The sequence below is a fragment of the Lucilia sericata genome, unplaced genomic scaffold (genome assembly GCF_015586225.1).
Source record: "Lucilia sericata isolate MDLA Ls3-8-SP2 unplaced genomic scaffold, ASM1558622v1 Contig000742F_arrow, whole genome shotgun sequence".
NCBI lineage: Eukaryota > Metazoa > Arthropoda > Insecta > Diptera > Calliphoridae > Lucilia > Lucilia sericata.
Window position 1 is genome coordinate 81,936 of NW_023994739.1, and position 25,016 is coordinate 106,951.

At 35.1% G+C, this 25,016-nt stretch overlaps 1 protein-coding gene across 1 annotated transcript; it reads right to left on the minus strand.

Annotated features, from left to right (window-relative positions):
- Window positions 1-12,421: 12,421 nt before the first annotated feature.
- Window positions 12,422-22,899, minus strand: LOC119607744 (zinc finger BED domain-containing protein 4-like). Its single transcript, XM_037961830.1, has 3 exons — window positions 22,088-22,899; window positions 21,123-21,961; window positions 12,422-12,513 (listed from the first exon to the last, which is right to left on the minus strand). Exons 1-3 carry the CDS (start codon window positions 22,897-22,899, stop codon window positions 12,422-12,424), a joined length of 1,743 nt encoding a protein of 580 aa, XP_037817758.1.
- Between the last annotated feature and the right edge of the window lie 2,117 nt (window positions 22,900-25,016).

The following is a 25,016-nucleotide window of genomic DNA, read 5'->3' on the forward strand; positions in this document are numbered from 1 at the left end:
ATTTAGTGATCACTCATATTTTCCTTCGAAAATCGATTTTTTATCTAAAAATCCTACGAAAACTAAAATCACTTATAACTTCGTTAAAACACGTTTAAATGGAAAAGTAAGCTCATTTTGTGATCACTCATATTTTTCTTTAAAAATCGATTTTTTAGGCAAAATCTTACGAAAACTAAAATCGCTTATAACTTCGTTAAATCACGTTTAAATGAAAAAATAAGGTCATCGATTTTTTAGCCAAAAATCATACGAAAACTAAAATCGCTTATAACTTCGTTAAAAACACGTTTAAATGGAAAAATAAGCTCATTTTGTGATCACTCATATTTTCCTTCAAAAATCGATTTTTTACCTAAAAATCATACAAAAACTAAAATCGTTTATAACTTCGTTAAAACACGTTTAAATGGAAAAATATGCTCATTTTGTGATCACTCATATTTTCCTTCAAAAATCGATTTTTTAGGCAAAAATCTTACGAAAACTAAAATCGCTTATAACTTCGTTAAAACACGTTTAAATGAAAAAAATAAGCTCATTTAGTGATCACTCATATTTTCCTTCGAAAATCGATTTTTTATCTAAAAATCCTACGAAAACTAAAATCACTTATAACTTCGTTAAAACACGTTTAAATGGAAAAGTAAGCTCATTTTGTGATCACTCATATTTTTCTTCAAAAATCGATTTTTTACCTAAAAATTCTACGAAAACTAAAATCACTTATAACTTCGTTAAAACACGTTTAAATGGAAAAGTAAGCTCATTTTGTGATCACTCATATTTTTCTTCAAAAATCGATTTTTTACCTAAAAATTCTACGAAAACTAAAATCACTTATAACTTCGTTAAAACACGTTTAAATGAAAAAATAAGGTTATTTTGTGATCACTCATATTTTCCATCAAAAATCGATTTTTTAGGCAAAAGTCTTACGAAAACTAAAATCGCTTATAACTTCGTTAAATCACGTTTAAATGAAAATATAAGGTCATCGATTTTTTAGCCAAAAATCATACGAAAACTAAAATCGCTTATAACTTCGTTAAAACACGTTTAAATGGAAAAGTAAGCTCATTTTGTGATCACTCATATTTTTCTTCAAAAATCGATTTTTTACCTAAAAATTCTACGAAAACTAAAATCACTTATAACTTCGTTAAAACACGTTTAAATGGAAAAGTAAGCTCATTTTGTGATCACTCATATTTTTCTTCAAAAATCGATTTTTTAGGCAAAAATCTTACGAAAACTAAAATCGCTTATAACTTCGTTAAATCACGTTTAAATGAAAAAATAAGGTCATCGATTTTTTAGCCAAAAATCCTACGAAAACTAAAATCGCTTATAACTTCGTTAAAACACGTTTAAATGGAAAAATAAGCTCATTTTTTGATCACTCATATTTTCCTTCAAAAATCGATTTTTTAGCTCGCGATTTTTTGGTTCGCGAGGAACTTACTTGTGTCAAATTTTATCGCTATACTCGTATTTCTTAACCAGTAATAAGCGTTTAAGTCATTTTCGGAAGGGGACCTTGAATAGTGAATTATGGACCGATCCTCGCTAAATTTGGTAGAGAAATTTTGGCTCGCATTTGCGTGTCAAATTTCTTCACTATATTCATATTTTTAACCAAGTAATGAGCGTTGTAGACATTTTCAGAGGAGGGCCTTATATGGGGGTACAGTGAGCGTTAAAGCCATGTTCTGAATTGGGCCTCATATGTGGTAGAGTCAAATATGGACCAATCCACATAAAAATTGGTAGAGAGATTTTGGCTCGCAAGGAACTTGTGTAAAATTGTATTGCTATATTCGTATTTTTAAGCCAGTAATGAGCGTTAAAGTCATTTTCTGAAGGGGACCTTATATTGGGGGTAGGGTCAATTATGGACCGATTCTCAAAAAACTTGGTAGAAAGATTTCGGCTCATATGAAATTAATTTATGTCGAATTTCATCGCTATACTCGAATGTTTAGTCCAGTAATGAGTGTTAAAGTCATTTTCTGAAGCGGACAGTATATGAGGAGTAGGGTCAATTATGGACCGACCCTCAAAAAATTTGGTAGAAAAATTTCGGCACACATTAAACTTATTTATGTCGAAGTTCATTCAGTTATGCCCGTTAGAGCTGTTTTTTGGAGGTCCACTTGTATGAGGGCTATCCGAAAACGTGGACTGATATTGCTCATTTTCAATGCCGAACAACCCTTTGTAATAGAAAATATTTATGCAAAATTTCAACTGTCTAGCTCCTCCCTTGTGCTCCCTATCGTGATTTCAACAGACAGACGGACAAACGGACGGACAGACGGACGGACATGGCTAGATCGTCTTTGAATTTAATAAGAACCCAGAATATATATACTTTCTATGACCAATATTTCGATGTGTTACAACCGGAAGGACAAAATCAATATACACCTCTTTTTTTGATGGTGGGTATAAAAAGCAGTAGCACACAAGTTAAACAGTAAAATTAAAAAGTTTTTCTCTAACTACACCCAGATATGTTTAAGACGTAAAGCGTTTCATACATTAGACGTTCTCTAATCTAATGTACTTGTTACTCAACATCTTACAAATTAGAATATACTTGGTTAGCGATCGTATACTTTTTCGGCTCATTTACTCATAACATACATTGCCAAATACCGGAGAACACAGGACTATTATAAATAAACTGTTAAAAGTCTAAAATAAACATATGTACGTATACTAACAATTTTACAAAATTCCCGTGGGTTTACAGAGAGACTCTTTCGTGTTTGTTGCTTCACCTGCGAGTCTATATACAAACAAGCGTAAAGCCTTGTTTGTTAGTAGGTATGTGGGTTAATATTTTTCTTTCCTACAATAAACCATTTAAAACCAAAAACAACTTCAAATCCCCACATAAAAAATCTTAATACAAAAGTTCTTTCATGATACTACCAGAATTATTATTACATTATAACCTTCTCTTAAAGTACAGGGTGATGAAAAATAGGAAAAAATTCAGAAAATACATTTCAGTTTTAATTCAAATCTTCCTTAGTTCTAGTTCAGTTCTAGTTCAGTTCTAATTCAGTTCTAGTTCAGTTCTAGTTCAGTTCTAGTTCAGTTCTAGTTCAGTTCTAGTTCAGTTCTAGTTCAGTTCTAGTTCAGTTCTAGTTCAGTTCTAGTTCAAGTTCTAGTTCAGTTCTAGTTCAGTTCTAGTTCAGTTCTAGTTCAGTTCTAGTTCAGTTCTAGTTCAGTTCTAGTTCAGTTCTAGTCAGTTCTAGTTCAGTTCTAGTTCAGTTCTAGTTCAGTTCTAGTTCAGTTCTAGTTCAGTTCCTAAAGTGCAGTTCTAGTCGTTCTTAGTTTCAGTTCTAGTTCAGTTCTAGTTCAAGTTCTAGTTCAGTTTCTAGTTCAGTTCGAGTTCAGTTCTAGTTCAGTTCTAGGGGGTCAGTTCTATGTTCAGTTCTAGTTCAGTTCTGAGTTCGAGTTCTAGTTCAGTTCTAGTTCAGTTCTAGTTCAGTTCTAGTTCAGTTCTATTTCAGTTCTAGTTCAGTTCAGTTCAGTTCTAGTTCAGTTCTAGGTTGCAGTTCTAGTTCAGTTCTAGTTCAGTTCTAGTGTCAAGTTCTAGTTCAGTTCTAGTTCAGTTCTAGTTCAGTTCTAAGTTCAGATGGCTAGTTCAGTTCTAGTTCAAGGTTCTAGTTCAGTTCTAGTTCAGTTTCTAGTTCAGTTCTAGTTCAGTCTAGTTCAGTTTCTCGTTTTCTAGTCGTCTAGTTCTGTAGTTCAAGTTCTAGTTCAGTTCTAGTTCAGTTCTAGTTCAGCAGTTCTAGTTCAGTTCTAGTTCAGTTCTAGTCAGTTCTAGTTCAGTTCTAGTCAGTTCTAGTTCTAGTCAGTTCTAGTTCAGTCATCAGTTCAGTTCAGTTCTAGATTCAGTTCTAGTTCAGTTCTAGTTCAGTATCTAGTTCAGTTCTAGTTCAAGTTCTAGTTCAGTTCCTAGTTCAGATTCTAGTTCAGTTCTAGTTCAGTTCTAGTTCAGTTCTATTATGCTCTAGTCCAGTTTTAGTTCAGTTCGAGTCACATATAGAACGAATTTGCAACACTTTGTAGCAACCTTCTTTAGTTCTTACTTTGAACACTTTCAAAGTGGCGTGTACCAGTAAGGTTTCCAGCATATTTTTAAAAGTATGATTATTATACTCACATATTCTGTATGTTTGCCTGTTGGCTTTGTTATACGTAGAGAATATAGACAACTTTAACGAAGAAATAACTACAACCTGGTATGTACCCTTATAAAAATATAAATTAAAGTCTTTCTTTCAAGTATAGTTACCTCTATAAAAGTAACCAACTCGACAGACTTATTTTGTTTGCATTTTTTTATTTTTCGTTTTAAAGTTATTTGGCCATAATTTGTTTAGATGGATATGGTAACGAGAAAAAAAATACAATAAAAGAAAAATTGCAAGGATACAAGGTAAAGGTAAACATACAATATATTATAATATGAAATATTTTTTTCTGTATACATATAAGCGTGTGTGTAGTGGTTATAATATAACTGCTGCAACTATAGTTTATAAAAATGCAGTTTTACGAAATAATTTGAATGTATGTATATATGATAAATATTATGTGCGTGAGTTTTTGTTGGTGTAGAATATATGTATCTGTTGGTGATGCTTAAACACAAACGAAATTTTTAATTAACATTTACAGTGTTACATAAAAGTACTTAGTAGGGGTATTTGTGAATATTTTAAAACAATTGAATAATTATTAGAGTAGATCTAAGAAGCAATAAGTATAGTTTCATTGTACCCTATCCCATAGTGGAGCGGATATTATGCTCTTGTATATTGATCTTGAGTCTACTTAGGCAGGTGCTTCTCTCAATCTATTATGAGCAAGTATAGAATTAAATTTTTCCCCATGGAGTCAGCCTAACAATTGTATGCTTGCGTAAGTTAAAAAAAACTAACACAAACAAAATAGGTGTTCGGGAAAGAAAAATCAAACACATTTGTATACTTCCAAATCAGTGATGGGAAATAAACGTAATATTGGCAATTAACGCAATTGAAAAGTAGTAGAAATAGAAGTAATAATGAATATGTTTTTATAAGAAATTGACCCAAATATAGGTATATGGATATTTGAGTCAATTTTTGAAATTTCATGTTTAAACTTAAATATGAATGCATCTAACTCATATACATAGATATAATATATAGGTATATCAATTTAGAATAAATATAAATTAATAAGTTATATAATACACCGATATAACCTTAATACATTTCAGTGAAAAACTTATACTAATATTGTACTTCCCTGAAGTCGCAGTCATCATAAACACTAAAATCTATTTATTCGTAATCAATTAATACTAATCCACATTGTATGTACATATGAATTACCTGTATATAAAATATAAAATACACTAGAGGCGTTAACTATTAGTAACCAGAACAGCTTAATTAACTGGCAATCCAAGGTGATGATTAGAAATATAGATTCGTATATATAGATTCATGATATTGTAACGTGCAGTTACAAATCATAATTTACTATACATTCTTCTACTATCAATATCTCTTCTACATTATCACTACTACTACTACTACTATTATTGGCAGAATTAACTATTTACTAAACGTAATGTGTTATAAGTCGCAAATAGTTTATGTGAGTTTTCATATAAGAGATTGGAGAATTAAGGAGTAAAGCAAGCAAGAACCGTGGTACCAAAGTTCTTACTTCATACCGTAACCAGTAGTTAGCCGACCGAGAGCCGAAGCATTTATCTCGTCGGATTATAGTCCGTATTTAGTCGTAGTTAGCCGACCGAGAGCCGAAGCATTTATCTCGTCGGATTGTATTTCTTAGCTAGCCGTAGTTAGCCGACGAGAGCCGAAGAATTTATCTCCTCGGATTGCATCCGTAGTCTCATTATACTATAAACAGTCGTAGTTAGCCGACCGAGAGCCGAAGCATTTATCTCGCCGGATTGTATTCCTTAACTAGTCGTAGTTAGCCGACGAGAGCCGAAGAATTTATCTCCTCGGATTGCATCCGTAGTCTCATTATACTATAAACAGTCGTAGTTAGCCGACCGAGAGCCGAAGCATTTATCTCGCCGGATTGTATTCCTTAACTAGTCGTAGTTAGCCGACGAGAGCCGAAGAATTTATCTCCTCGGATTGCATCCGTAGTCTCATTATACTATAAACAGTCGTAGTTAGCCGACCGAGAGCCGAAGCATTTATCTCGCCGGATTGTATTCCTTAACTAGTCGTAGTTAGCCGACGAGAGCCGAAGAATTTATCTCCTCGGATTGCATCCGTAGTCTCATTATATTATCCATAGTCGTTAGCCGACCGAGAGCCGAAGCATTTATCTCGCCGGATTGTATTCCTTAACTAGTCGTAGTTAGCCGACGAGAGCCGAAGAATTTATCTCCTCGGATTGCATCCGTAGTCTCATTATATTTAGCCGACCGAGAGCCGAAGCATTTATCTCGCCGGATTGTATTCCTTAACTAGTCGTAGTTAGCCGACGAGAGCCGAAGAATTTATCTCCTCGGATTGCATCCGTAGTCTCATTATACTATAAACAGTCGTAGTTAGCCGACCGAGAGCCGAAGCATTTATCTCGCCGGATTGTATTCCTTAACTAGTCGTAGTTAGCCGACGAGAGCCGAAGAATTTATCTCCTCGGATTGCATCCGTAGTCTCATTATATTATCCATAGTCGTTAGCCGACCGAGAGCCGAAGCATTTATCTCGCCGGATTGTATTCCTTAACTAGTCGTAGTTAGCCGACGAGAGCCGAAGAATTTATCTCCTCGGATTGCATCCGTAGTCTCATTATATTTAGCCGACCGAGAGCCGAAGCATTTATCTCGCCGGATTGTATTCCTTAACTAGTCGTAGTTAGCCGACGAGAGCCGAAGAATTTATCTCCTCGGATTGCATCCGTAGTCTCATTATACTATCAATAGTCGTTCGCCGACCGAGAGCCGAAGCATTTATCTCGTCGGATCGTAATTAGTAGTTAGCCGATTGAGAGCCAACGCATTTACCTCATCGGATTTCATCATTAACAATAGTCGTTAGTCGACCGAGAGCCAGAGCACTTATCTCGACCGACTGTATTCCCTAGCTACTCATAGTTATATCTACCCGACGAGATCGCCTTCTTAACCGAAGTATTGATTTCGACCTCTCCGTGAAGAATTGTACCAGACCCATTCATTCCCGAAGATACTAGGCAGCTCTGTGGTATATCAAACGTCAAAGGAAGCAGACCTTTGAAGAACCTGGACAGACTAGGCATACCCCGGATGGAAACAAAAACTGCATCACAAATGGCGCCCGAGCAGGGACCCGACTCCAAAACCGAATCCAGTGGAAAAACTACGAACACCACCAACGGTAGCGGAGCGGATCCAAAGAATTACCACCATAATAGCCATTATCTACAGACGGAATCGATCGGATGGATATACCTCTTAAGAAAGGACAAGCTTGTCGAAGTTTGCCACCAGAATGGTATAAGTACGGAAGGGGCAACAGTCGATCAACTAAGACGTTTACTGGGAGAGTTGATTCGGAAGAAAAGAGAGCGTGCTTCATCTGAAAACTTACTTCGAGCGTTGGAAGAGGAAGTCTTGGCAGAAGACAGGAAACCTGTAAACGAAGGCCTGGTACTACCAGTCCCAGTTAAGACACCCGGTCATACAACTCAGAATTCACCGAGTGATAGTGAGGTTATGTCCACCATCCGGCGATGGGACTTAACCTACGAAGGGGATGAGCACCTAATGGAGTTCATAGAACGGCTGGAAGAGTTAGCTGAATGCTACAACTTTTCCAGAAGTAGACTTCTGTTCGCACTTTTAGAAATCCTGAAAGGTCGCGCACTTCAGTGGTACCGAGTAAAAAGGAATGAAATCGAATCATGGGAAATATTTAAAGAACAGGCAATTCGATTTTTCCTTCCGAAGAGGCACTTGGCACATTTAGAGGAGGCAATCTACCATCGTAAACAAGGGCCAAGAGAAAAGGCAAAAGATTATATAATGACATTGCAAACATTAATCCGACAACATCCCGAATTAAGGAAAATTAACCATACTGACAGAATTTACGATGGTTTAAGGTGTGAATATAAGTTGTACGTGCGACGAACTGATTTCAGAACTGTAGATGAGTTGATGGAACTCACCGATGAATACGAGCTGCTACGTCGTGAGGAAGCAAAACAAAATAAACCTCAGCCGAGTCACTATATGGGAGATACAACCATCGGTGCTACCTACGAACCACATATAACTTGTTTTAGGTGTAAAGAACAAGGACATTTTAGAGTACAGTGCACCAACAACCGACGACTGTTCTGTTCTCGCTGCGGGAATGATGGAATATTATCCCGGGACTGTCCTTGCAGGGTGTCAAAACAAGACATAAGAGGTGATGGACGTTACTATTTAATGATAGTGGTAAACGATCTACCAATTCGCGCTTTAGTAGATACCGGCTCTACCCTGACATACCTAGGGGAAAAGGTTCGTCAGCATCTAGAGAGGAATCACGTTCGGCCACGAATTCAGCACAGATCGGTACAGTTAGCGGATGGAACTTGCATTGAGGGAGTAAAAGTTTATCCCATAAATGTCACGTTTAATGGACAGTCCACACGCTTACTAGCATCGGCCTTAGCTAACTTAGCTGAACCAGTCATCCTAGGAATGGATTTCCTACGGCGGCGACAAGTTGAGCTATGTGTCGACGGGGTACGGCTAAATGTTTCAGAGCCAAGGTGTAGAAACTTGTCCCCTCCACCACTTCATGCCGTAGTAAACCGCAGCTTCTTATCCCAACACCAGGAAAGTGAGTTAGAATCTCTACTCACTAATATAAAGAAGGCGTTCAATGACATACAAGGACCCTGCAATGCTGGGTGTCATACAATCACCATGAAACATGATCGCCCCATAAAGCAGAGGTATTATCCTCGAAATCCAGCGATGCAGACGATCATGAACCAAGAAGTAGATGAATTACTACGTATGGACCGAATTGAACCATCATTCAGTCCTTATAGCTCGCCCGTCGTTCTAGTACGTAAAAAACAAGGTACATGGCGCATGTGTATTGATTTTCGTCAGATAAATGCAGCTGCAGAACCCGACGCATACCCTTTACCCCAGATAAACGCCATCCTGGATCAGCTCAGAGAAGCAAAATATATTTCGACAATAGACCTTAAAAATGGGTATTGGCAGATTCCACTGGACCCAAGAAGCAGACAATATACGGCTTTTACGGTACCCGGTCGTGGTTTATTTCAGTGGAAGGTGATGCCCTTCGGCCTCCACTCGGCTCCCGCAACCTTTCAGAGAATATTAGACTCTATTATCGGACCCGAATTAAGTCCTCGAGTGTTTGCCTACTTGGACGACATTATCGTGCTTGGTCGTTCATTTGAGGAACACATAGCTAACTTAACTACCGTTTTTAATCGGCTGTTGAATGCCAATCTACAAATAAATTTCGAGAAAAGTGATTTCGTTCAAACGAGTCTTAAATATTTAGGACACGTAGTTTGTTCCGAGGGCATCCACACAGACCCCGCAAAAATTGAAGCTATAAAAGAGATGGCAGCACCAAAGACAATCAGAGAGCTTCGCAGAGTCCTTGGAGTAGCATCCTGGTATCGACGTTTCGTTCCGGATTTCTCGTCGTTAGTAGAGCCTATGACTCGTCTGTTAAAGAAAAAAATACCATGGCAATGGGGTACCGATCAGGAAATCGCTTTTAACTCACTTAAGGAAAAACTTACGGAGGCTCCTATTCTCCGTTGTCCCGATTTTGAGCAACCGTTTTTTCTTCAAACTGATGCCAGTGGCGAGGGTTTAGGAGCAGTGCTCTTTCAGCGCAGGAATGAAGAGGAAAGTGTGATCGCATATGCTAGCCGAACGTTAAATGAAGTCGAACGCAAATACTCGGCAACTGAGCAGGAGTGTCTAGCAGTCCTGTGGGGAATCAGGAAAATGCGTCCGTACTTAGAAGGATACCATTTCACGGTTATCACTGATCACCATTCTTTAAAGTGGTTACACTCACTGCAAAATCCATCGGGACGTTTGGCAAGGTGGTCACTGGAATTGCAGCAATACGATTTCCAAATTGAGTATCGACGAGGAAAGCTAAATGTGGTAGCCGATGCCTTATCACGAAGCCCAATACCGGAAAAAGATAAATTGCCTTCACTAGCTGCTATAACTGACACAAAACCTTCGTGGTATGAAAGAAAGCTAATGGAGGTACAGAAACATGGCGATAAATATCCCGATTTCCAAATCATAGAGGGAAGGTTATTCAGGCATATTCCTCGTAAAGGCATTATAGCCGAATATCCCCAATGGAAGCTTTGTGTACCCGATAATCGAAAGGAACATGTTTTAAAGGAAACTCATGATGATGCAGCTGCAGGACACCAAGGGGTGTATAAGACTACAAGGCGGGCACAACAGAGTTACTATTGGCCTGGCATGGCACGAGATATCAGGAAGTATGTGCGGTCATGTACGACATGCGGACTGTATAAGGTGGAACAGTCGCGGAAGGCAGGATTAATGTGCACTTTAAACACTTCCAGACCCTGGGAAGTCGTATGTGCCGATTTCATTGGACCGCTACCTAGATCATTAAAAGGGAATGGTTGGTTGTTGGTTATTACGGATAAATTTAGCAAGTGGGTGGAGCTTATACCCGTGAGAACAGCCACCGCAAGTGCTGTCGTATCAGCATTAAAGGAACGGGTAATTTATAGGTTTGGATGTCCTCAGTTATTAATATCTGACAATGGAAGTCAGTTTGCCGGAAAAGTCATGAATGATTTCCTCAAAGAAATAGGCGTAGAACATAGGTTCACCGCACCCTACACCCCCCAGGAAAACCCAACTGAACGAGTTAATCGGGTTGTGAAAACAATGATAGCCCAATACATTGGCGAAAACCACCGTTTGTGGGACCATCACTTGGCCGAAATAGCCTTTGCTATCAACACAGCCAAACATGAAACGACAAAGCAGTCGGCTGCTGAGATTCTTTTCGGTCGGAATCTTGTGGCGCCCCGGCAGGTTCGGAGGGAAGGTAACGTTCCATACGAGATACCTCAGAAGACGATTAGCGAGAAAGAGTGGCTTAAGATAGCCGAAACATCTGCCGAAGCTTCTAGTAAGCAAAAACACTACTACGATCTACGACGCCGTGAATGGTTTCCGAAGATTGGCGACCAAATATACTGTCGGAATCATCACCTTTCTTCGGCTGTGGACCACTTCGCAGCAAAACTGGCCCCGAAGTTTAGCGGCCCTCATAAAATTGTCGGGAAAGCCACCAACAACATTTTAATAGTTCAAATGGGGAAAAAACGACAGAACGTGCATATACAGGACGTAAAGCCTGTGCATGAACGAAGTAATTAAAATAAAATATAACTCTTCACCCTGTCGTGAGACTATAAATAGCCGCCAAAAAATTTAATTCGATCAGTCTGACAATGGATAGGAAGCTAACAAAACCAATACCTCCAGGTAAAATTAAGAAATACCTTAGGGAGACAAGGATGCCGGAGAAAATAAAGGAGTTCATTCCCCCTTTTGAGGCCAGGGTAAAACACATGTCAGGGGCTAAGGTCACCAAGGTTAGCACTGCTCCACTGGCAAAATCTGGAGACACCGAGGCCGATACCTATGCCCGGACATTTTGGGAAAACCGACGCACTACGTCCTCACCGCCCCCGCTGGCTCCATTGTCCAATAGGGAACCTCAGGTTGTCAGGTCAACTCCTCAGGTACAAGTACCCCCGCTGTTCTCCTTAACCAGTGGGATCATAGAAAACCCTCCTTTAGAGAAGGAAACACAGCCGACGGAGGAACACAAATTGAGCTGGGCAGAAGAAGTGAACCAAGCCGAAGAGGACCTTAAAAACGATGTCTTGGAGTTGTCTTCGCCTGCCGAAGAACTAGAGAAGTTATTAGAAGAACCGTTTCAACCACAGGAGGACCTGTTCCATGGAATCATAATAAAAGACCCTGGTGTAAAACGAAAAATGTGGTACATCTTTCCACCTGGCAGGCCAAAAGTTCAAGTGATTGTTAGGAATAGAAAAGTGACATTAAGATGTTTAGGAAGGGTGAAGGAGTTTTCGCTGGCGGAATAAATTTGTAAAAAAAATGTATATATAACTAAAAAAAAAAAAAGAAAAAGAAAAAAAAACAACGCATTTAAGTCCGAGCCAAAATCCACAGGATTTTGGTAAATGTTACCTTCGGGTAGTGCAGATCGTAAGATCGAAACTCGCATAATGCAAAAATGTTTTTTTTATTATTTTTTTTTTTAAAGTAAGGGGGGAATGTAACGTGCAGTTACAAATCATAATTTACTATACATTCTTCTACTATCAATATCTCTTCTACATTATCACTACTACTACTACTACTATTATTGGCAGAATTAACTATTTACTAAACGTAATGTGTTATAAGTCGCAAATAGTTTATGTGAGTTTTCATATAAGAGATTGGAGAATTAAGGAGTAAAGCAAGCAAGAACCGTGGTACCAAAGTTCTTACTTCATACCGTAACCAGTAGTTAGCCGACCGAGAGCCGAAGCATTTATCTCGTCGGATTATAGTCCGTATTTAGTCGTAGTTAGCCGACCGAGAGCCGAAGCATTTATCTCGTCGGATTGTATTTCTTAGCTAGCCGTAGTTAGCCGACGAGAGCCGAAGAATTTATCTCCTCGGATTGCATCCGTAGTCTCATTATACTATAAACAGTCGTAGTTAGCCGACCGAGAGCCGAAGCATTTATCTCGCCGGATTGTATTCCTTAACTAGTCGTAGTTAGCCGACGAGAGCCGAAGAATTTATCTCCTCGGATTGCATCCGTAGTCTCATTATACTATAAACAGTCGTAGTTAGCCGACCGAGAGCCGAAGCATTTATCTCGCCGGATTGTATTCCTTAACTAGTCGTAGTTAGCCGACGAGAGCCGAAGAATTTATCTCCTCGGATTGCATCCGTAGTCTCATTATACTATAAACAGTCGTAGTTGGCCGACCGAGAGCCGAAGCATTTATCTCGCCGGATTGTATTCCTTAACTAGTCGTAGTTAGCCGACGAGAGCCGAAGAATTTATCTCCTCGGATTGCATCCGTAGTCTCATTATATTATCCATAGTCGTTAGCCGACCGAGAGCCGAAGCATTTATCTCGCCGGATTGTATTCCTTAACTAGTCGTAGTTAGCCGACGAGAGCCGAAGAATTTATCTCCTCGGATTGCATCCGTAGTCTCATTATATTTAGCCGACCGAGAGCCGAAGCATTTATCTCGCCGGATTGTATTCCTTAACTAGTCGTAGTTAGCCGACGAGAGCCGAAGAATTTATCTCCTCGGATTGCATCCGTAGTCTCATTATACTATCAATAGTCGTTCGCCGACCGAGAGCCGAAGCATTTATCTCGTCGGATCGTAATTAGTAGTTAGCCGATTGAGAGCCAACGCATTTACCTCATCGGATTTCATCATTAACAATAGTCGTTAGTCGACCGAGAGCCAGAGCACTTATCTCGACCGACTGTATTCCCTAGCTACTCATAGTTATATCTACCCGACGAGATCGCCTTCTTAACCGAAGTATTGATTTCGACCTCTCCGTGAAGAATTGTACCAGACCCATTCATTCCCGAAGATACTAGGCAGCTCTGTGGTATATCAAACGTCAAAGGAAGCAGACCTTTGAAGAACCTGGACAGACTAGGCATACCCCGGATGGAAACAAAAACTGCATCACAATATACAGATACAAAGAACATACATACATATATGTTGTATTATGTATATTAATCATTAGTTTAAAAATAACAACAACTAATGCTAATAAATAGCAATACCTGGAAATATGCTATCTGAGAATGAGGAAGTTATTTATATTTAGCTCATTAAATTAATGAAAAATAAATTACGTGATACCAAGGACGTTTCTACAAGCCTAGAGAGAACTTAAAACCAAAACTAAACATTGAATTAAATTATATATACTTTCTCCCTTGTTCACAAACATATTTCCTAACACCAAACAACTTCACTCCTCACTTTACAGCCTTAAACTGAAGGCGAAAATCGGTGCAATTAATTAAAATAAGAGAAAGTTTAATATTTAAAAACTAGAAGTAAATTAAAATAAATTCGTTAAACTGTAAATAAAAGTAAAATTATAGTTTTGTTTATTTATTTTATATTTTAAATTAAAGTAAATAATTTCATTGCAAAAATGTATACTTTATTTTTAATCAATTAAAAATTAAATATCACTCATACGACATGGTTTTAACTCACTTAAAAGGTAGTTAGTTGCATTCACAACCAGATATTGTGAATCGTTAATAAAATGTAACTTTATTTTATGTTAACACATGAAACATGATGAAACATATCTGACTATGTTTAAGCCTGTCTGTGTTATTTTTACTTAATTGTAAAATAAATGAAGAAAGCCTTGATAAAAACGAACAAAATATTGGGGATTTTTAACAAATTATTTTTTTTTCAAGATATATAAAAAAAGAATTCCTTTCCATATATGTATATTTTAAATCATAATTTTTATGCAGAAACCCAACAACTACGAATCAAAGGAAAGTTATTATTTAAATTTTATTTTGTAGAAAAATAAAATCCAATCATCTGTGTCCTTTAGTTAATTCATATGTTAGTAATCCAATTTTTTACTCCACTATATATTCCTCACAAAAGGCTACAAATTAAACAAAAAATCGCACAGAAAACGAAATAAATATTGAAACTGGGGGATACAAAGTAAAAAAATAAGAAAGTTACATATAAAGGAAGCATTTCGTTTACTAGTGAGGTATATTACTATCAACTCTAGTAAAAATTGTAGAATTGCCAAAAGGTGCCCTCCAACAACTTTTTCCTTTTTTCCAACAATTTCAAGCATATAAGGCAGCGAAAAAAGATTTCAGTTCTTATTGCGCAAAACTTGCGAAAGAGAAATACAAATGAAACACGAACTTGTAGCAAGAAAAAGTATTACAAAAAATGTTGTAGATTTAATTTCTCATTTTAAAAAAGAATTCAATTGAATGATTTTTTTTTCAAAAATAGGAAAGAAATATGACATCTGTTGAATTGAATCAAGACAAAACTGAGCTGGACCATCGTCTTAACTAAAGTTAAGACCATAGAGTAATCTACAGTGAAGGTATGTAAGTATTCTAGTCTAAAGTATATTCAGAGTCAGGTCTATTGTCTAGTTAAGAGTCCAGAAAATAGTATAGACCCAATTTTATTTTATAATTTGCTCAGTAGTATAGTCTAGTCTAGTTAGTCTCTAGTCTAGTCTATAGTATTAGTCTATAGTCTAGTACTATAGTTAGTCTATAGCTAGTCTATAGTCTAGTCTATAGTCTAGTCTATAGTCTAGTCTATAGTCTAGTCTATAGTCTAGTCTATAGTCTAGTCTATAGTCTAGTCTATAGTCTAGTCTAGATAGTCTAGTCTTATAGTCTAGTCTATAGTATAGTCTATAGTCTAGTCTATAGTCTAGTCTATAGTCTAGTCTATAGTCTAGTCTTAGTCTAGTCTAGTCTAGTCTATAGTCTAGTCTATAGTCTAGTCTGGTAGTCTGTCTATAGTCTAGTCTATAGCTAGTCTATAGTCTAGTCTATAGTCTAGTCTATAGTCTAGTCTATAGTCTAGTCTATAAGTCCATAGTCTAGTCTAGTCTTAGTCTAGTCTATAGTCTAGTCTATAGTCTAGTCTATAGTCTAGTCTATAGTCTAGTCTATAGTCTAGTCTATAGTCTAGTCTATAGTCTAGTCTATAGTCTAGTCTATAGTCTAGTCTATAGTCTAGTCTATAGTCTAGTCTATAGTCTAGTCTATAGTCTAGTCTATAGTCTAGTTATAGTCTAGTCTATAGTCTAGTCTATAGTCTAGTCTATAGTCTAGTCTATAGTCTAGTCTATAGTCTAGTCTATAGTCTAGTCTATAGTCTAGTCTATAGTCTAGTCTATAGTGTAGTCTATAGTCTAGTCTATAGTCTAGTCTATAGTCTAGTCTATAGTCTAGTCTATAGTCTAGTCTATAGTCTAGTCTATAGTCTAGTCTATAGTCTAGTCTATAGTCTAGTCTATAGTCTAGTCTATAGTCTAGTCTATAGTCTAGTCTATAGTCTAGTCTATAGTCTAGTCTATAGTCTAGTCTATAGTCTAGTCTATAGTCTAGTCTATAGTCTAGTCTATAGTCTAGTCTATAGTCTAGTCTATAGTCTAGTCTATAGTCTAGTCTATAGTCTAGTCTATAGTCTATTCTATAGTCTAGTCTATAGTCTAGTCTATAGTCTAGTCTATAGTCTAGTCTATAGTCTAATCTATAGTCTAATCTATAGTCTAGTCTATAGTCTAGTCTATAGTCTAGTCTATAGTCTAGTCTATAGTCTAGTCTATAGTCTAGTCTATAGTCTAGTCTATAGTCTAGTCTATAGTCTAGTCTATAGTCTAGTCTATAGTCTAGTCTATAGTCTAGTCTATAGTCTAGTCTATAGTCTAGTCTATAGTCTAGTCTATAGTCTAGTCTATAGTCTAGTCTATAGTCTAGTCTATAGTCTAGTCTATAGTCTAGTCTATAGTCTAGTCTATAGTCTAGTCTATAGTCTAGTCTATAGTCTAGTCTATAGTCTAGTCTATAGTCTAGTCTATAGTCTAGTCTATAGTCTAGTCTATAGTCTAGTCTATAGTCTAGTCTATAGTCTAGTCTATAGTCTAGTCTTTAGTCTAGTCTATAGTCTAGTCTATAGTCTAGTCTATAGTCTAGTCTATAGTCTAGTCTATAGTCTAGTCTATAGTCTAGTCTATAGTCTAGTCTATAGTCTAGTCTATAGTCTAGTCTATAGTCTAGTCTATAGTCTAGTCTATAGTCTAGTCTATAGTCTAGTCTATAGTCTAGTCTATAGTCTAGTCTATAGTCTAGTCTATAGTCCAGTCTATAGTCTAGTCTATAGTCTAGTCTATAGTCTAGTCTATAGTCTAGTCTATAGTCTAGTCTATAGTCTAGTCTATAGTCTAGTCTATAGTCTAGTCTATAGTCTTGTCTATAGTCTAGTCTATAGTCTTGTGTATGTAGTCCACTATCTTTTTGCAGTTCTTATCGTTGCACGTTGTATGTTTAAACTCCTGCTATTTATCCTTTAATACGTATTATATTGCTCATCATGACTCCAACCAAACCGCACTCAAGCACACACTTAAACCTGTTTAAAAAAATATGTATATATAACCACTTGTATACTATTTATGATAAGGCAACTTTGCACTACAAACAACCAAAATTTTGCATTAGTAACGGCCACAATTTACACATTGCCTCTAGTGATAGTATGCAGCCAACAAAAACGTATGCACGAATAAACAACCGAGGGTTAATTTCCGTTTTGTCATTTTGTTTTATTTCAACTATCACCGCTGTTGCCGTCGTCCTGCCACAGAAACCACCAGCACTATACTAAATATTTCTGTAAATTGTTATAGCTGTGGTAGTAAGTAGTGTGTATTTTATTCATTGCTCTCAGTTTTTCCGCTGTTCTACTACTAGAGGCTACTCAATATAGTTTATGTTGCACAAAAAAAAGAAGAACAAACTCTGTCATTTACCACCTCTAGCTGCCTACTTTATGTTGAAAAGCAAAATAAAACTTATAACGCAGCTTTGAATATTTTGTATTTCATTTCGTTTGTTGGTGCTTTAGTTTTTTATTTCTTAACAAATTTCAAATTATATTCCGTTTGACTGCTTCTGCATCCGATGTTTGGTTTAAGAAAATGTGTAGCACTGTAAGTGTGATTGCTATCAAAGTAAGTGTGCACAGACACATTTTTTTGCATAGTAGAAGGACACTTTAAAAAATGTTACTTTAATTTTGCATTTCATATTTAACAATTAAACTGAAAAAAATCGTATTCGCGAAACAAATCTTCCATAAGATTTTATATAATTTGGAAATATTGAAAATTTTTCAGTGTACTCTAGCTATATGCACAGTCCTGTTCGTCGAGTTATAGTGTTAATAAAAAACATTTTGCCAGTGAGTAATGGTTTGCAGTACATATTATAAAAACTCTTGCAGTGAGCATTTCCATACTCCATGTGCTTTTACTTTATTGTATTTTTCACTCTTGTAATTTTCAAAGTAACTAAGAACATTATTTCCTTTTTGGTTTAAGCGTCATTCTCTTTATTTTAGTTATTTTCTAAGTACTTTTTTAAACCCTCCAAAACACAAAAATAGAAATATGCAAAAGACTAGCAATCAGTGGAATTAAAACAATAGCAATTTTATAACATTGAAACAAATTCATGTGTGTAACACTAAACACTTGAAATGCAGTACAAAAAGTATGTAAATGTGAACCCCAAGGGGGGAAAAAATTAAGGTTTTTGGTAATAAATATTGGGTAGAGAAGTAAAAAAAAAACTGGATAAACCGAGACTTAGAAAGTGAAAACCATTAACATTAGTGGCATTACTGAGTGAGTTGATGAAGGGATTTTTGAATGAATATATGGATGAGTGAATAAATGAAAGAATGAATGAAAGAATAAGTGGCTGAATAAATATGTGAATTGTTTCTTTGTTACAATGTTTATGTCCATTTGAACAGAATTTTCTCACATACACATATTTCATTTAACCTTAACTGAAGTTTAACAGAGTGTAAGCTTACTTCCTGTTATTTTAGTTTCCCTATTCCCCCTCAATCCACTTTGTATTGCTATAAACCTTATAGTTTCTATATATACAATTTATTGAAGAATTTAGGTTTTTTTCATTGCAGCTTTATTTGACTGAAAACTTATCTTTACGATTCTTTTTGGTATATTTGTAATTTAGTACAATGTAATGGTCATAAATCAAAATCTATCGAGTGGAACACCAAATCTCCATTATAACAAACATCCTAAGAGTGACGGCTTTTGTAGTTGTGGCTTTTATTTTAACGATTTTTTCTAAAAAATTGATGGGAATATATTTAAAATGTTAATAAAATTTAAAAGAAGATTGAAGTTTTTAAACAGATTTAGAATTTATATAAAAATTCCTCAGTAAGTGTCTTATTGATATCAAATAATAAATATCTGTGATATCTTTAATTGTTTTTTTTTTTTTTTTTTTTTTTTTTTCAAAAATTGATTTGTTTATGAAAATTATGACTTCCGAGCTTTACAATTGCGTTCACTTGAGAAAATAATTTTCACTATTCCCAAACATATCTTGCATTTGCTGTACACTGGTAATCTTTTTCAAAAAGTGCAATTACGACCAACACATACATACATGTATAGAAAGGTAACCCAATACAAACATACATAAATACACTCTTGCCCCATAGCGTAGTGGCGTCCAATATCAAAGACTAATACAAACAACACATTAATCATAGAAACCTCCAATGATGGCTCAAGTAATATAAAAAATGAAATAAATCAATTTGAAGTTACGATCTCACAACCACCAAATAAAAAAATGTAAAAAAGCCAAGAACAACAGAAAGAAATCAGGAGTTGGTGGAATATTTTTGGCAAACAAATGTTAACTGTTTCAGCTTCTGGTTTATTTTACAATGTCTTACAAAAACGGGTAACGGAAATATTTACTCACATATTTAGCCATAAGAACATGGCAACAATATTTGTATATTTTCTATATTTTCATACACATTTTTTCTTCGCTTATAAGTAATACTAGCCTAAATCGAAAATCAGTTTTTCGAGAAAAATAACATAATAAATTCGAGGTAAATGAAATAATGGAACGATTTTAACATTGTATAGCCTTCGCCTCCACTGTCCGATGACACACTCCATGTTCTTATAATAACAAAGAGAATTACAAAATTTTGAATACAAAAGTTAAATCCCCTTTTAAGGAATATTCACACAATAAAAAAAATTTTTATTGGTAACACAATATTGTTAATTTTTTTCTTTGATACCACAAAAGCCTTGACAAATGAATTAGAAAAATAAATTCGTTTTTTTCTTCGTTGCTTTTCATATTAAGATTTTTTTAAAGTTGTTAATAAATCAATTTCATTGCAAAACCCAAAATGCCGGTAATGTTGATTTTTAGCAGCTTAAAAAGAATTTTCTCCCCATGGATTTAGGGCTTGAAAATGTTCAACTCTGCCCACTAAAAAAACGCCAAAAGTGGTGAAAAAAAACAGAAAATTATTTTGGTGTCTACTTTGACAAAAAAAGAAAATAAAAGACGTTTAGGATTTATGCCTTTACATTTTATTAAGTTTTATACCACATCACGTTTTATTATTATGTATACAAAGTATGCTACAGTTACTTTCATCAACATCATCTTCACATCAAAATGTTTCAGTACTTTTGACCTTTCGCAGACAGAAACATATAGATTAGGGATGTTGCGAATGCTAGTTTAGCGAATGCGAATGCGAAAGCGAATAGTAATTTTAAAATTTTGCGAATGCGAATGCGAAAGCGAATGCGAAAGCGAAAGCGAATGCGAATATATACCGAAATTATTACCTAAGAGAAATTTTTAATTCAAATTTTGCAAAAAAGTTATGTTTGTTTTTATTTGAATTCAATATTACAAACTAAATTTACACAAAAAATCGTTAATAAAATACAAAAAAAAAATTAAAAATATTTTAGTTAAAAACATAAGTTATTTTAATTGAAATTAATTAATTTCCACTTACTAGTAATACGACTAGATAATTCATGTTTCATTACTGATTTTGGCTGCTTATTCCAAGTATACTAAAGGCCTTATTCATAAAAAATATTTTATAAACAGTTTATAAATCAAAATTTTGTTTTATAAACCTTTTATAAAATAAAATGTTGTTTATGAATAAGGGTGTTAATATTTTATTTAGATTTAAAAAAATATATCAGCAACTAAACTGTTTAATGATAAATATACTATTATTTAAAACAAACCCTTTAATATTCAAAATTTAATTGAGCCAAATTATATTTTATAAATAAAAGTTTTGCTGCTTTGTCACTTTTAAGATTGAAGCGTCGAGTATCATATATTAATCCAGCTCCACTAAATAATTGTTCACTAGGAACACTTCCGGGGGGAGTGGATAGAAACTGACGTACTACCGGAACTAAAATTTTATATTTTAAACAGTTTTTTTTCCACCATAGTAGTGGGTCTTGGGAAATGTGAACTTTTCGTTCCTTATCATATTCTTTTAATACCTCGTTTATTTCAGAAACTGTTAATATTTCATCCACTTCGTATTCAATATCACTGCTGTCTTCATTTAAAAACATTTCTATATCAGCTTGTATTTGTGATGAAGCGTTATGGGGACCTGCGTCGTTGTCATTAGCTATTAAAGTAGTTTTCTCTGTTATTTTTGTTGAAGAATTGCACACTTCAACATCGGAATAATTTTGATGTATTAATTTTACAAGTTCAGAGCGAATCTTATTTTTATCATCCTCGCCAAAAAACTTTAGTTTGTATCTTGGATCCAAATATGTTGATATTGAAAATATTGGTGTTTGTCTTAAATCTGAAAATCTGAAATTCAGCTCATACATAAGCGTTTCAATTATTTTGGCTACATAAGGTGGACCGCTTTCCAATGATTTTTCTTTATTTAATTTAGATGTGAGAATGTGTATTAATGGTATAACCGACGAAATCGAAATAGTTGAACTGCTAAGTTCTCGAGTAACCTCCTCAAAAGGTTTTAAGATGTTTACACATTTTTCCATTATTTTCCAATCATCGAGAGTTATGGAAAGTTGCTCGTAGTTGTTAAGATACAATATTATTGAGTCTTTAATTTTCAATAATCTTTCCATCATATAATATGTACTATTCCATCTACAAAAACATAAATTTGATTTATTTTATGGGGACTCCTTAACGACTCTAAACGGCTCCAATTTTTAACACAAAAAAACTTTTAAATCGAAGCCGTTTATTGTCGGTAACTTATGACACATTTACCTGGTTGGACAATCCTGTATTACACCAAGAGGTTTTTGGTTCAGCTTGTTTTTTTGTATATTACTCAGCTTTTCCTTTGCCAAAAGTGAGTGATTGAAATGTGAGACTAGTTTCCTGTTAGTCGCAATAAGCCCTTGAATTTCTTTTAAGTTTAAAGCATTTTTAATACAAAGTTGAAGCTGATGTACGGAACAGTTTATGTGCAAAAAGTTAGTAAGATTCATTGCTCTAATCATATTAGACCCTTTATCATGGACAACGCAGTGTACTTTATCAGAAATTTGCCATTCATTTATCATTGAAAGTATAGTTGATTTTATAACATCGCCAGTATGACTGCCTTCGATGCTTTCACACCTGAGTACAATATTTACTCTTTGGAACTCCAATGATATACCATGTGCTGTCAAACTTAAAAGAGAAACCCCAGCACTGGGTTCCGACCAAATGTCAGTGGTAAAAGAAAGTTTGTTAAATGTTTTTAATAACTGAACAATTTGGTTCTTGATTTCTGCATACATTGTTTCACAAACGTATTCCGTAAAGTATTGCCGTCCCCTCAAAACATAGCGGGGTAATACTGACTCCATTAAACGCCTGAAACCGATTCCTTCTACAAAATTAAACGGAAGATCTTGCAAAGCAACCATCTCTCCAATTAATTTATCTATTTCCTTTGATCTCGGGTTGCACACGTCCCACATAACTTTACCCCTTAAAGATTCATTTATTGTTAATTGTCTTTTTGCGGCTTGCAGAGAAGTTGTTGGCATTGATGTTAAGGCTCTTTTTTCACATTTGGTTTCTTCCATTTTTTTGTACTCCTCATTGTGTTTGTGTTTTAAATGAATAATCAAGCCACTTGTGCACCGACCCTTACGGGATAATATTTTTTCACAAATTGTACATTTGGCTTTTTCTTTTCCTAAAATTGTAAAATATTTCCAAACACTGCTTGATTTTGGCTTCATTTTAAATACTTTTCACGCTTTTCAATAAACAGCAAACATTAACCGTAAAAAAACGTATTTGATGTTTACTTGTTTTTGACGTTTCTTTTAATTTATTTTCGCAAAAAAAAACGTTGCCAGATTTTTTTTTATTTTTTTTAATGAATCGAATTATTCGCTTAATTTTAGCGAATGCGAAAGCAAATGCGAATGTAAAAAATGAAGCGAATTATTCGCATTCGCATATGCGAATGCGAGCATTCGTTACATCCCTAATATAGATTATGAAGCTACTGTTATTGTTACAGTTTTTGATGTTAATGCCATTGTTGTTGTCGTTTTTCATGCTGGCTTTAACATAACTGTATTATTTTGTCATGGTGTCCTGCGGCGGCTTTCAATATTTTTCCTTCATTTATCCATTTTATTAACGCCATGCTGACAGTTAAAGGCCTCAAGTTTTGTCAAATGTTACGTGCGCCTTTTAGCACTGCTATACACAGTTCTTTACATTCACTCTTATTTAAATAATAATTTACATTTAAGTCGCTTGAGCGATATCAGCATGTCTACGAGTCACCAACTCTTACTCCTTTTTCACCACTGTCACAACTACTTGAACTTCAGCAGACAAGTGTATGGTTGTTGTTGATTTTTTTTTCACCAGTAACAAAATTAACCCTGTTTCAAGGGATAAAAACAATTTCTTCTGACATGTCATCTGGCGAACTCTACGAACGGTACACGTACGCTAAAACAAATATAATAAAGGTGCTATGTTGTCTGCTGCCAAGAACGACAACAACAACTTCAATACGTATGTAACTACAGTAATACATATTCTCTTAAATTCATATGAAAAACAAAATTCACTTAGAGAAAAGTTTTCATGAGCTGAACTAGTACTGAACTAGAACTGAACTAGGACTGAACTAGAACTGAACTAGAACTGAACTAGAACTGAACTAGAACTGAACTAGAACTGAACTAGAACTGAACTAGAACTGAACTAGAACTGAACTAGAACTGAACTAGAACTGAACTAGAACTGAACTAGAACTGAACTAGAACTGAACTAGAACTGAACTAGAACTGAACTAGAACTGAACTAGAACTGAACTAGAACTGAACTAGAACTGAACTAGAACTGAACTAGAACTGAACTAGAACTATTCTATTTAATTGCCATTTAAGCATTTTTTCTCTAAGTGTGTTATATGGGAAATATAAACAACATCAGCAAAAAAAGGACACGAAAAAAGAAAACGTGATATAACTTGAGTTAATTTAAGTTTAGCACTTCTGAATCACCAACACATACAAAATTACTTACCAACCTCCTTTCAAGGATGTTATCATGTTGTTCTCAACAGCAATAACAATATATAACAAATAGTGTCTGTCTGCCAGTTTGTCTATTTATATGTAAATGGGTTTACAACCGTAAATGTTACTGTGTGTATCATGTATTTGTTTTAATCTTCATTGATGTCAATTATACATATAAACACAAAAAAGGATACTACATTGACCTTGATGTCAGTCAACCAAGAATATATTCAATTTATCTGAATATGAATATTAAATAAAAGGATTAAACAAACAAACATTATGATTGATGAGTTTAGATTGGGTTAATGGCAGCAAGACCAGTTCAAGATTTAATGTTTGTTTTAAAAAGTGTAAACTAAAGGATTTTGTATTTGGATTATTTTCACATTAACAAGGTCTCTTGATAATAAGGTTAATTAAACACATATTTTTTAAAGTCAAATGGAAGTTTAAAAGAAAACTTAAAGTTTAATTTTATAAATAGTTTTAATACTAAGTTTTGCATGTTGACAACTAAATAGATGTATAACAACTAAATAGATGTAGTGGTTTAGTTGTTTAAGGATGGATTGGGCTCCATTACTTGGAAGGTCCCAAATGACTAAAGGAAGTTTAGATTCTTTAAGTATAAATGTAAACACGCAATT